Below are 14,452 nucleotides of genomic sequence, written 5' to 3' on the forward strand. Positions count from 1 at the left end.
TGATCTTGACTACTCCACTTTGAGAGAAGCAAATTTAATTCAATTAAGTAAAGAAAAATAATCAATTTCATTTTCCCCCTTTGGTTACGTATAAAAACTGTAGAACTTTTAGAGATCGTGGTCTAGATTTTTGATAAATTAAACATTTTATTTTATTTCAAATAGATTTTTATTAAACTTTTTCACAATTCATCTGTTTTCTTTTTTTTTGGCAAGAACAAATCATTCATTATTATTAGAGGAAGGCACATCATCTAAACATGTATTATTTCAAAATTTAAAATTTTGAACAAAATAAAAAGAACATAAACAAATATTTCCTTAAATATTGAATTAATAATAAAGTCAACGGAATTTGGTGCCGTTCGTTATTAATTAAGGCAAAAACATTGGTTATTATTAGCGCAAAAACGAGCAACACAAAACCCTTTATGAAATTGCTTCTTTTTTTAAGTGAATAAATATTTTTAGATTTATATTATATATGATTGGTTTAACAAAGGATAACATCTTTGTTGTAATCACAATGAAATTAAGGGAAAACAAAAAGAGGTGATTTAGAATAAAAAAAAGTGTTGTTTTTCAATTCAAATTTGGTTTGAAGGAATTCTATTTTTATTTGATTTATAACTAATTCTAAACCTTTCATAATTTCCTTTATAAAATAAAAAATGGCTGAAAATTTAAATTTTAAAATATAAAAATAAAAAAAAAAATAGTGAGAATGTATCCAAACCAAATCAAAGTAAATAAGATGGGATTTACACATATGTATATAAATCTTAATAATATTTTGTTAAAAACTAACCTGAAATAAAATAATAAAAAAGAAATAAGGGTAATTAAGGAAAAGCGAAATCAAAGAAATCCCACATCAAGGCGGACAGTGAGGAGCCGACCTTCTCTTATTCCTCCACAGTTATATATAAGCCAACTCACTCCACCTGTAAACCTTGTGGAACTCGCCCTTTTGGCTTCAACCTCTCTTTTCTACGCCACAAGTAACCATGCCATCAGGGGCTCCGCCGCCCCTACCACCGCCACCATATACGCCTTCACGACAGCCTCCACCACCAGTACTATCGCCACCACCGATAAGAATCACCCGAACCAAAACACCCACCGGCGGCATACTTTTAGGCAAGTATCAATTGGGTCGTATGTTGGGACAAGGAAGCTTTGCCAAAGTTCACGAAGCGACTTCAATCGACGACGGCAACACCGTCGTGGCGATCAAGGTTATAGACAAGACCAAAACCGTGGATGCCGCCATGGAACCGAGGATAATCAGTGAAGTTTCTGCCATGCGCCGGCTACAACATCACCCAAACATTCTTAAAATCCACGAAGTTATGGCTACAAAAACGAAGATCTACCTCGTCATGGAACTGGCTACCGGCGGTGAACTTTTCGATAAATTGTTAAACCGTGGCCGGTTAAGCGAAGGAACTGCGCGTAGGTACTTTACCCAACTCGTCTCCGCCCTTCATTTCTGCCACCAAAACGGCGTCGCCCACCGTGATTTGAAGCCACAAAATGTTTTGTTTGACCAATATGGGAACGTCAAAGTTTCCGACTTTGGTCTCTCGGCTCTACCGGAGCAACTACACGACGGGCTTTTACATACGGCTTGTGGTACACCGGCTTATACGGCTCCTGAGGTTGCTCGGAGTAAACCGTACGAGGGTTCTAAAGCCGATGCTTGGTCTTGTGGGGTTATATTATTTGTTTTGTTGGCCGGTTATTTACCCTTTGATGATCATAATTTGATAGGTATGTATAAAAAGATTGCTCGTAGGGAATACAAGTTTCCAAAATGGATATCAAAGCAATCAAGAGCTATAATATGGCAGCTTTTGGATCCTAACCCAGATACTAGAATGACCTTGGAGAAGGTAATGGAAACTTCATGGATTAAGAAAGCATTAGCTACGTATCGATCATCACACAAGGAAAACGAGAGTTTATTACATGGGAGGAAATTAAAACATGAGATGATTTGTAATGGAGTTAATGCTTTTGATATAATATCTTTGTCTTCAGGGTTGGATTTGTCTGGTCTTTTTGAAGGAGGTAATGATGGCATTAGGAAGGAGAAGAGGTATACTACTTCAATGGAGGTTGATGGGGTTATGGAGAGGGTTATGGAGGCTGGGGAGAGAATGGGCTATAGGGTGGAGAAAGGGAAAAGAGGGGTTTTGGGATTGGGGAAAGGGAAGGTGGTGTTGACGGTGGAGGTGGTCGAGATTGCTGAATTGTTTGTTTTGGTGGAGGTTAAGGTGGTGGAAGGTACGGTGGAGTTTGATGAAGGGCAATGGTTGAATTTAGAAACTGGCCTTGGAGACCTATTTGTTTCTTGGGATGATCATATCGTGGGTGATTGATTTTTGTTTTTGTAATTTACGATTAGTTTCTTTGTTTTCTTTCCTCTTATTTTTTTGGTCAATTATTTAGGAATGGTGGGGTTTATTTCAGTATTTAATCAATGTAAATGATCAATTTTATAGTGATATTTAGTAGTTTCTTTTATAAATCCTCCAGAATATTGGAATCAATTCTTGAAGAAAGAAAAAGTTGAAAATATATAGAGTTTGATGTGAAATGAGATATTTTTGGTTACAAATACTGTTTACAAACAGGTGAATCTCAGGTTGAGATGTATATCTCATGAACATGTCTGCAATTAATGGTAACAACCTGCGAATATAGATTATATAAGTCACCAAAATCCCACATTCATATGAATGAAAATATGGGTTTTTTTTCAACAAAATATAAACCAGTCAACACACAAGCTGAAAAAAAACACAACTTGATTTACATAATTATGCAGCCTAATTAGTTCAAGTAATATAACATAACTTGCCACGGACTACCAGCTATACAGTTGTGAGGCCTTTGATTGAAGTTGTCTATGAGACCATCTCTAGGCTATACACTGATCGAGATAATCTAAGCATAGTCATCATCATCTTCATCTTCATCCATTCCAACCACTGAGGAGAGGATGGCCATCCATGCTTGCAAACCACTCTGAGCATCCCTCTTCCTTGAAACTTGCAGCCTGTTAACAGCACTCTTTGGAACTCCGCATTTCACGAGAATGGATCCTAGTGATTTGAATGTACTATCGTCAGGTTGAATACAAGCATTCACCATTTCTTTAAAAAGTCTACCTGCTTCCCTGAATCTCCCATCCATGGCGTACAATCCAAGCACGTTGTTGTAACTCAACAAATCAGTTAGAAGTCCCAGTTCTCTCATCTGTCTAGCTATATGAGTGGCTTCTTCAAACCTCCCGTTTCTTTTATACATACACAGCATCATTGCATATGTAAATTCGTTAGCATCTCCGTTTTGCTTCAAGTTATCGAAAATTGCTTCAGCTTGAGTAACCATAGAACGCTCGCTGTAGAGATCGATCATACAATTTGACGAATACACATCAGGGCAGAAGCCTGACGACTGGAGAAGCATGTAAACTTCCTGTGCTTCTTTTAAATAACCAACTTTCGTATAAAGCTTAATCAATGAGTTGTAAATAACAGCATTTCCAGGCAATCCAGCACTTTTCATTTCATTAACGTACCTCGTAGCTTCTTTAACACTCCCAATATCAGCAAAAGCATTTATCAATACGCCATAGACAACAACATCAGGCTCCACCTTAGACTGAATCATCTCATCGTATACTCCTTCAGCCATTCCCAATCCTCCCAGTTTCAAAAAACTTGATATCACAGCACAATATGGGATGCAATCACTTACAAGTCCAGTTTCTTGCATCTTCTTCAAGTAGCCTTTTGCCACGTGTGGTAAGTCCGCACTCGTCAAAATCTGTATGAGAGAACTATAACTGCATTTATCCGGAACTACACCATGACTCTGCATGCTATCAAATAGCCAGCATGCTTTATCGTAACTCTTCCCTATTCCGTAAGCTTTAATCATTACATTAAACTCGAGGACAGTAAGCCTCTTCATTTCTTGGCAACACAAGAAAATATTTTCAGCTTCGGAAACATGTCCCCTCTCCCCAAAGGCATCAATGTTGGCAGAGTAGCCCTCTGAACTCATATTCCCTGCAAGGTGAAACCTCCTAAACCATAACCATGACTTCTCGAGCATCCCAGCTTCTATGTACATTCTGGTAAGAGCAGATTGTGTATATTCATCAATTTCAAGATGTCTTTCATCCATTTCGTGTATGAGCTCTTCTGCTTCACTAACCATTTGCCTTATCGAGTATGCATACAAGAGGGTGCGGTAACTAACAAGATCTGGCTCAAGGCAGGCCTCCTTCATCTTTGCAAAGTAACCTGCTGCCATCTTTATATCATCATACTTAGCATGAAGGGATATGAGAATATTATATGTTCTCGTGTCGGGTAGGCACCGAACCTCCTCCATCATCTTCATCAGTGAAGCCACTTCTTCCAACTGTCCATGGTTACCACAAATGTGAATCATAGTATTAAAAGTAACAGTAGTTGGAACAATCCCTTCTCTAAGCATGATTTCGAATGTTTCAGAAGCCTCTCGAATCTGCCCTGCCTTGCCATATGTATCTATCAAGGTATTATATGTATACGAGCTTAAATGTGAATCACTTCCCACTGCACTGGATGTTTCACTTCCTTCATGCCTCAAAGATCCATTCAATGACCACTTCTTGAAAAACTCTTCAGCTTTTTGAAACTCGCCGGCTTTCTTATACAACTGCACGACGATCCCCATAGTTACCTCATCAGGCTCTATTCCTTGCTTATTCATCCTCCCAAGCCAACAAAGAGCTTGTTGCTTCATCCCACCTTTACTGTAAACATCAATCAGAGTACCATAAGTAGAATTAATAGGCTCAACCCCTCTAAAGCTCATCTCATTCCATAACTTCTCAACATAACCCCATTTATGAGCTTTACCAAGAATTCTAAACATAATGTTATAATGAATTACATTCAACTCATAACATCGTTTTCTCTTAAACCACTCAAAAATCTCTAAAGCCCTGTCCCAATTTGGTTGTTCCTTCAAAATTATACTCCTTTCCTTGTTACTTAACTTTTCAGCCCATGGCTTTAATGCCTCGTCCAAATCCTTAACGTTCTCCAAAGCTCCCAAAATCGCTGGAATACAACCTCCATAAGAAACCCGTTTCGTCAAACACTTGGTGTGCATTTTATCCACCAAAATTTTCCCATTAACCACACCAAAATTTCCTCTATTATTTGCAAGTTTGAAACTTTCCCTCGATTTTTCTCTCCTTTCTCTATCCGGGTTTTTCTCCAAAGTCTGGTTGCTTGACTCAGCCTGATTATCAAGACTCTGTTTTCGACCTCCATTGAATTTCTTGGTTCCTCCTCCATTGGGAGTCTCGAGAAGCCTTTGATGCTTGGTTTTGGTGATGGGTTCGAGTTTTTCTATAGGAGAAAGTGAAACTGAAAGTGAAGTTCCATTGATGTTGGGCAGTGAAGTTTTGGTAGAGCATAAAATGTTGAAGCAACTGGTATCAAACTGGAGTTTGACAAACATTTCTGTAACGGGAAAATCCGTGAAAATTGAAGTGATGAATGGAGAATTTTAGTACCAGAAGCTATATAACATGTTTGTGTGGGTAATGGGTTTAGGATTTGGTTGTAAAAACATGAATGAAGGCTTTGCTGTTAAAACGATATTCAATTGCTGCAGCATCCTTGGCCTGGCTATTTTAGATATCTAAATCGGTTTTACGCCGTCGTTTTATCATTTCCCCTTCTTTTTTAACTGAGACAATTATTTACCACTAACCACATTTTAATATTTTTCTATAAACATACATCAAATATTCTCTCGAGTCTATAAATAAGTATTTATTTCAACAATTTTAATTTTAAAAAATATTAACATTTTAAAATTTTAATTAAAATATTTTAAAATTTACGAATCAATTTAAAATCTAAATGATAGTACGATTCATATTTAAAGAAATTATATATGTATTTAAAAATTGATCCATATATTTTAGATGTATTCCGTGTTAGTTTTGGATTACTATTTGTCACCTAAATTGATGGGAATAGCTTGATTGGTATACTACTCAATTAGAAAATTTAAAGTTTATAGACTAATTAATCTAAATAATAGTTTAAGGACAATTGTTGCAATTAACCCAACATCTACAAGGACACGTAGATTAATAAAAAGAACTAGATTATATGATACAAACAATTTATTGTGAAGTTCATGGAACAATTTTAAATTTGAATGATAAATTTGAAAATGTTTGTTGCAATTAACCCTAAAAAGTTGCGTAATTAGAATAAAATGGATAACTTGAGGACCTTAATGATTATTTATCGCCTATATTAACGGTTAAATCGACGGAATAACTCTATTGATACATTACTAATCATTCAAAGACTCAATTAGAATGTTTGAAGACCAATTAATTAAATAATAGTTCAAGGATGATTGTTGGAATTAACCCAATATCTACCATGACATGTAGATTAATAAAAGAACTTGATTGATATGACACATATAAAATATTTTGAAGTTTATGGAACAATTTAAATTTTGAACGATAATTTTAAAACATTTGTTGTAATTAACCCTAAAAAATTACATAATTAGAAGAAATTGGGTAATTTAAGTACCTTTGTAACAATTAAGCTTGTTTAAGAATTTTGATAAAAATGGATAAATTTAAGGACCTTTGTAGCAATTAATTCTCAAAGTCTTGTTGAGAGTGGGATTTGAACCCACGCCCTTTCGGACCAGAACCTTAATCTGGCGCCTTAGACCAACTCGGCCATCTCAACGCCTTGTTCAGTCTCGCAGTAGTTTATACATGGGTATACACCAGAATTTTTTATATTTATCAAAGGAATAACAATTTCAAAGTAAGAGTGAGCAGTTATCTTTTTTTAAATATCAACAGTATTTATAGTTATTGTTTTTAAGGATTAATACTTTTTTTTTTTATCATTTGAAATTTTTTAATATTTTCTTTAACTAATATGGTATGAGTACACTTTAACTAGTCCAAATATTTACAACAGAGGCTATGCTTATAAATTCTATAACATGAAAATTATATATTTAGAATATAAATGTGTGTTAAAAATAATATATAACAAATAATAATAAGTATGATTTGAAACTAATTGATAATAACACATGAAAGATGTAATATATTTAAAATGAAAAAATAAATTAAATTATGAGTAAAGCACAATGTAAATACATAAATACATCAAATTAAGAATACTGAATGCATTACAATAGTTTATTTTGATGTTGTCATCAATTTTGAATTGATATCGAGTTAACTTGTAACATCAACTCAATCAAAGACATTACCAATATATACAATTGTACGCTAGCCACAGTTTAAAACTATTCCATAGCCAAAATGAGAATCAAACCGACACTGATTAAGGTAGGAGAGCCATTGCCATTTCACCTAACTCTCACGATTTAATTTTTTAATACAATAAAAATTATAAACATAAAAATGAAAGAGTGATTATGTACGTTAGGTATAAAAACACTTTAATTGTAAAATATAATTTTATTTTACTTATTTTTTTAAATATTTTTTAATTTTATTTAATAATAATTCTAATTAAATTTACTTCAAAAAATACAAATTGTTTTAAAAATTCAAAATATTTTTAGATTTGCTCAAACAGAGTATAATAATTTTAAAGAATTTTTAGTATATTAGCTTTTTCTTAATCTTAATCCTATTTTTGATAAATTATTTTTTAATTTAAGGAGGTGAGGGAGTGAAGTGCCTCAATGGGTGGGTCAAGACGAATACTGACGCAGCTATGTATGATGGTTCGTTGGTTGCCGTGGTCGAAGGAATGGTCAAGGACAATGTTGGACGATGGCTCAGGGGTCTGCCCTGTGTTTGAAGCTGAGCTATGAGGGGCCTTTGACGGCCTTAAGCTAGCATGGGAGAAGAGTTGTCCTTGAAATGGATTGCATATAGACTCTTAATTTCCTAAATGCTCAAACTCTGGATCAAAGTTTGTTAGGGGAAAGAGTGAAGGAATATTACATTTGATAAAAAAACTTTCGTGTGAATAATGTCTTGAGATAGAAAATTGAGTGGCGAATGGTATGACGAGTTTGGCTATAAGAATGGCTGCCAAATGGAGGGTTTTTAAGAAATCTTGTTGGGCGGTGCATAATATTATGATGGTTGAGGTTCCTAACTCAATGCTAGAAGTTGGTTAATAATTTCTGTTATATTATACAATTTCTTTTTATAAAGAAATACACTATTTTTATTTAAATATATAAATTTCAATTTTGCCTAAATTATTTAAATATATAATTAAAAAAGCGTTATAATAGTTATTTTATTATTTTCTTGTCATTATTTTTAATCCAAATAACATTAATGATTTAATAGATAATTTGGATATTAATAAAGTTAGTTGCATTGCTCCACCCAACAAATCTCATCTCTTACTAAAGGAACCAAATACATGTATTTATGTTAAATTCAATACACGCACAGATATAACAAAATTTCCTCACCAATGTTACCAGCACGGCACGGAACATATTTCCAACCTCCTATAAAACCAGTTTTCCATTTGCCATCTGAAAGGTCTCAAGCAACGTCCACTGCTTGCCGTTTTGGAGGCTCAAGGTTATTGTTTGATTTTTTGTCGGCGAAATCCTCGGCATTGTAGATGACGGTGATGTAGAGAGAACAGCTTGGTCAACGAGCGATTTTCTCGCCGATCTTTAGCTCTTCTTTGTTATCTGAAAAAGATCACCACAAGGGCATGGATATGCGTATGCCTGCAACTCCTCGTAACACTGCATGTCCTCTATCTCCACATCGTCGCACGACATCGTTAGGTCGATCAAAGCTGTAATGTGTTTGTTAGGTTGTCCTCTATTGATTTTGTCTATTTTTGGCTGCCGAATTGGTTGGGCAGAAAAGGAGAGAAACTTTGGCGTCAGCTTATACACAGACGCCAAAAGCCAAAGCAAGGACGAACAGAGCTTTTAATGGCAGAGATTACTAAGTTGAGTCTCTTCGAAAGGGGAAATTTTAGGGTTTCGTTTTGAATTTATATGGGCTTAAACTAAGTTATTCAAACTGCTTAAACTTTTAGAAGCAAGGGCAGAAAAGGGCTGTCAGGTACCAAGTATTAAACTTAGACATTAGCCATATGAACGGCTCCTTTATAATTCGTTTTAAAGAAAGTGAAAATTACACATCTTCGGATTTTCAGGGATTCAAATTTTGTGGGAATCTAAATAAATCTTGTAGGATTCATGCCTCGGCTCTTTAGCCAAAAAAATGAAGGGCTAACAATGCATGGACAAGCTCGTGAAAATTTCCCAAGTCATCATCGTTAAAATTCGGATACACGATCTAACATTATTTGCCGAATGAAATACGAATCCAACATTACAAATTCATATTCCAAACATAACACAAAACGCTAGAATCTTTACATTATTGCATGTAGTGCAAGGGACAAATTAACCATCTCAGAGATATTATGATGATTAAGTCCTTAATTACAAACATGTTTGGCCCTAGACGACATGAACCTTTTACCTTTTCATTTGCAATACTTTTGAACCAAACACCAATGTTAAGAAAGCTCTCGAAATCGGATTGCGGCCTGCAACAAAACGAACATGTATATACATATATTAGATATCAGCAGTATGACATTGTCGTTAGGTTTGATGAGTGATTAAACTAAGCAAAATATCATAAGTTTCTTCATCATAGCAGGTGTTTACCTTTCAATTGCATGGATGTCATTAGGAAACAGGATGATTTTTGTCTCAACTCCTCGCTCCTTTAATGCCCGTGCATACTATGAGTTTCAAACAGCAATTGTCAGACGTGACCGGAGTTGGATCGTGTCAACTTTCAGATCAGAAAAAGGATGTGTTCATGTGGGTGGGACTGTGAGTACAATAGTAGACAACACATATTCTAATCAAGTATCCTATGTTACCGGATGCTTTTTCAAAATACATATATCCAACACATTCTAATCAAGTAGACAAAATTGTATACCTATGTTAGACACATAAACGTATCTTACACTCAACTCCAAGTAACATAATTAAAAATGAATTACATATCCATCATACTTCATGCTATAGAAAGGAAAGTTATCGTACTTGCAATCCCCCAGAAACCGGGACGCGAAGATCCTGAGCACCTAGAAGAAAGATGGTTGGAGCTTTAACCTGCAAAGACAATAAAAGACAAGACTTTATCTCATCTGATTGTTCACATGATAACCCTTTTAAGGGAAAGCAATGCAAGTTTTAGGGTACCACGCCATGTAATATACATGGATTGATTTTGCTTTATGTAATGCTAAGTCTGCACCGGTGCCAAAGCGTGAAGCATGAAGCTAACCAGTTCAATTGGCATCTCTGGTTCATGCATCATACTGGAAAATCAGTCTTTTGTTTAATGTACCTTAGAAATATGCAATATAGGAGACTTGCTGTAAAAGTGAGTCAAGTGTTCAGCTGAAGGTGCTTCAGTAAAGATAGTTTTTCCTTTGCTTCCGTAAGATTCCACGTAACACCAATCAGGAATATCTGTTGTGGCAACCATGGATGAAAGATTACAAACTGGATTCCGTGCGGCAGCTGCAACAAACTTATTCGGTACCTGTAAAATGTAAGAACAAATTGTAATATCGAAAACCATAGATTTCCCTAATACTAAAGAGACACTAACACAAATTATATTACTTCAATAGAAAGCCTAACCTGACCAATCAAGTGCGTAGTTAGAAAGCCACCATGTGAACCACCAAGAACAGTTATTTAGATGGGTTGACAAGTCCTTTCTCAATGACATGATCTATAGCTGTGAGTACATCATGACATCCTGCGCATGAGTCAATGAACGAAGGTTCATAATTTACATAACAATGATCCAAATAGTTATACCCGATATAATAAGTTAATGACTGAGCACATGTATATCAAGAATAAGCACCTGAGACCCAATTTTCCCAGGAAGAGATTGCAATGCTTCCTCGCCAAATCCCAGTGAACCTCTGAAATAAATTAGCAATGTTGGATGAAGATAAAAGTTATGCCAGCCATTTTATGTAGATAAATCATAAAAAGCTATTTTAAAAAGGAAAATCCTTAATCATGTTAAAGCAAAGATCACAAAAAACCCATAAAGCATTTTACTGTTAGCTATAGGATGATGTGCTGCACTTGAAAACTATCAGCATGACGTTCAACTCGATAAAGTACTTTGGGAAGCAAATATGAAATTAAAGCATCTTATAGAAGGAAAATTTAAGCAGTAATGTGAAAATGAAATGACAAGAAAAACCGGTTCCTATCTCAAGTTAAACTTCTGAAGAAGTAAAGGTATACTTTCGCTCACCTATAATTTACAATTAATAGGCTGAAACCAAGTGAAGAAAGAAATGCCAATGACTTTGAGAAGCTTGACAAAGAGACGGAATGAGGCCCTCCATGAAGGACCACTATTAGCGGATCAGGTGCATTGTTTACCTTGGAAGATACAAATATTGCCTCAAAAGACTTAGCAGCTCCTGAATGAATTGAACATATTCCATCACCAAAACCATTTTTTTTTCTTATTTCATAATGGCAGTACCTCCTATACTAATCAGAGGCCAATGAACACCATAGCAAATAAAACATTAGTTTAGCCTTCAAATCATTCACAAATATATATATACAACTAAAATATATTGCGAACATAAAATCATGTTTTATCTTTCCTTTATGGCTTTCAAAGAGGTTGAGGGAAGTTTTTTATGTCAGCTTTAAGTTTTCGTTGAACTTTTCCAGTAGTTGCCATCATCAGCTATCACAAGGATAAAATATCGTAAAAAAGAAAAAGAAAAAGAAAAAGAAAAAATATATATACTGCTAAATGTGGTTATCAAAGCATGCTAAGATACAAAAATAACAGCATTGAACCAAACTAGTTTGCAATACCTTTTGTCAAGCAATCAGAAACATCTTTCACTGGAATTTGCGTGATACCAAACTGAAGATGTGAAAGCAGAGACATAACCTGCACCATGAGATGTAAACACTAAAAGAACAACCTTGGTATAAAAGAAATGCAGAATCAGATGAAACAAAAGCAAGCAAAATAAACCTTCTCTGAACATTTAAAAATGGGCTTGAGACATTTAACCAATGCCAAGCGGTTGTATTAGTCACTTTGTCCACAAGGCAGCCATATTTGATTGAGGAACATCTATCGGGCTGCTACACACTTTGAGATGAGGAAAGAACAACTACAAATTTCATTTCTCTTGTTCGGAAGGAAGGAGAGATTATGGTTGAGAAAGAAAATAATTTTACCAGCAATAATGTGTCCCCGTCTAGTGTCAGAACATTCCATGAAAAACCTGAGTCAGCAGTGCTGATTCGTAATACTTCACCACTGTAATATGGTAATACGTCATCAAATAATGAAGTAGAATATTAAAGTCTATGCACCTGACAAACTGACATATAACCAATAGTCACCTTAACACATTTACAGAAAGTATCACTTGACAGCTGCGCCAATAGGAAGATAAAATCATAGTGCATCCATCCGAAAGCCATGGCTTACTAAGAAAACTTGAACAGTAAAGCCCCGGAAACTGACCATCCTCGGCACAGTTCACAACAGGAATCTACAAAGATTAATAGAATAAACAGTTAACCTGTCACATGTAAACCTAAGAAAGTAGAGATTAAAAACCAGATTTGGTAGCAGCATGTATATATTCCAGCAAAAGGATCATCATAATGACCCAATTTGGTTTTGTTATATACCAAAACAGTAGTCAGCAGTAGAGGAAAGAAAGCAGTAACTAGAGGGAATGGGAATTGGGGATTTAGAATGGTTTTTTCTCCCCCAAAGAACCCCAAATGAATCTCATAAATTGCATGCTCTAAACTGAACTCATCACCTTCAACTTAAGCAGAGAAATGTGGAGGGCTTACCACATCAATGATCTTTGTAGATGAGCATAGCTTGCCATCAGTAGGCCAATCAATTCGGTGAAGAGAATCAGTTGCAGAGTGTACTCCAGAGTCCACTGAGGCTTTGCAGACAGAAACACAATGAACTTCCATCTGGGCTGGGGAAATGAAACATAACACACAATAAGAGGAAGCTCCAAAGATGTAGACTGTATGTAAAAAGAGGCCCTCTTTAAACATTAGGCAGCTGCTAAATAAGGTTCCAGTTAATTAAGCCATATTGAGGGAAGATTTTCATGGGAAATATGCAATTCTAGACAATCATACAAAGACTTCCACGCAAAGATTTACATACACTCTCTGAAAAGAAGCAACAAACAAAGACGTTCAACAAGATATGGTACTCCGCATATAACAGAGCCTCATAGGTGCTATAACAAGAAAAGATGAGAGAACACTCTTTCCTATCTGACATAAAACAAGGAAACAGATTATACGTAAGACAGCTACCCAAGCAATTAGAAGAAGAGAAATTGAAAGTTTAACAGCAATGAATTATTTACAAACTCGTGCATGAAGAAACTGACTTGAACTTAACCCAGGCTAATTACAGAAGAGGAACTGAAATAAAGGCTGGTAAAAAAACTCATGTTTACATCAATTATTTGAACTAAACAAATGCAACAAGATATGACGTGGTTGGATGAACAAAAGTTTTCTAAACCTGTAAAGACAGCATAGATACAGAAACAACAAGTCTTCTCCCACATCACAGTGTGAGCTAAGGTAGACATAAATTGTTTGCAAAAAAGAACTTCAAAAGGCACTCAGCAGTTTGTCAGCTATCGTGTACAAGATTGAGGAAAAGAACACGAAAAGAGACTGGGAATCTGAAAAAGGATACGACGACCATATGCTTCAGGCACAAGCCAAAAAGTAGTAAGGAAAAGCATACCTGAATTGGAAAGAATGCACATATGCTTTGTGAAGTTACAACAGTCATTCCTCCATTGATCTGATCACCAGAAAATTATATATTGTGATTAAAGGTACACATTCAAGTTCCAACATTGAAAATATATGAATGAAGAAATGTTGGAGATTAAAAGCAATTTAGTGAAGCAGCAACCCACTTGAGATCTGACTGAGCAGCTTCTGACTTATAAAGTGGAACCTTCACTGGCATATATACACAAGGGCCTGTATATAGCAGTATTTTTATACCCAGTTTTCTCGGATCTCGCTGACCACCCCACGAAAACCAGATATTGGTCGATGCTTTCCACTGGTGGAGCCCAAACGACCTGTCCTACACTCAAGACTTTGCAATTCTTTTTACAGCATGTACTCGCCACTGTGATATGGAGGGAAGTTTAGTGAGGGTTCTTCCACCGCACAAAGCTCTGTGCCATAGCATTGATTAAAATAGAAAACCATATGTGAAATGAACCTGTTAGATTGATCACAAAGGGCAGCTCCTTTT

General features: G+C 35.5%; 2 protein-coding genes, 1 non-coding gene and 1 pseudogene across 3 annotated transcripts; 1 reads left to right on the forward strand and 3 right to left on the reverse strand.

Annotated features, from left to right (window-relative positions):
• Positions 1 to 901: 901 nt before the first annotated feature.
• On the forward strand, positions 902 to 2,533 carry LOC107929122 (CBL-interacting serine/threonine-protein kinase 7). The gene has a single exon (XM_041101367.1). It carries the CDS (start codon positions 1,008 to 1,010, stop codon positions 2,382 to 2,384), a length of 1,377 nt encoding a protein of 458 aa, XP_040957301.1. The 5' UTR covers positions 902 to 1,007; the 3' UTR covers positions 2,385 to 2,533.
• A 186-nt stretch (positions 2,534 to 2,719) lies between these two features.
• Positions 2,720 to 5,688, reverse strand: LOC107929121 (pentatricopeptide repeat-containing protein At3g23020). The gene has a single exon (XM_016860468.2). The coding sequence runs from the start codon at positions 5,530 to 5,532 to the stop codon at positions 2,953 to 2,955; it is 2,580 nt and encodes an 859-aa protein (XP_016715957.1). The 5' UTR covers positions 5,533 to 5,688; the 3' UTR covers positions 2,720 to 2,952.
• A 1,031-nt stretch (positions 5,689 to 6,719) lies between these two features.
• Positions 6,720 to 6,800, reverse strand: TRNAL-AAG (transfer RNA leucine (anticodon AAG)). The gene has a single exon. It is a non-coding gene; the product is annotated as a tRNA-Leu (tRNA).
• Positions 6,801 to 9,329: 2,529 nt separating this feature from the next.
• LOC121220790 (acylamino-acid-releasing enzyme-like) overlaps positions 9,330 to 14,452 on the reverse strand; it is a 6,193-nt pseudogene continuing 1,070 nt past the window's right edge.

The sequence above is a fragment of the Gossypium hirsutum genome, chromosome D09 (assembly GCF_007990345.1).
Source record: "Gossypium hirsutum isolate 1008001.06 chromosome D09, Gossypium_hirsutum_v2.1, whole genome shotgun sequence".
Taxonomy (NCBI): Eukaryota; Viridiplantae; Streptophyta; class Magnoliopsida; order Malvales; family Malvaceae; genus Gossypium; species Gossypium hirsutum.

Bases quoted from the DNA above. Each gene is read 5' to 3' on its own strand.
- LOC107929122 (XM_041101367.1), top strand. From the start codon at position 1,008: ATGCCATCAGGGGCTCCGCCGCCCCTACCACCGCCACCATATACGCCT.
- LOC107929121 (XM_016860468.2), bottom strand. From the start codon at position 5,532: ATGTTTGTCAAACTCCAGTTTGATACCAGTTGCTTCAACATTTTATGC.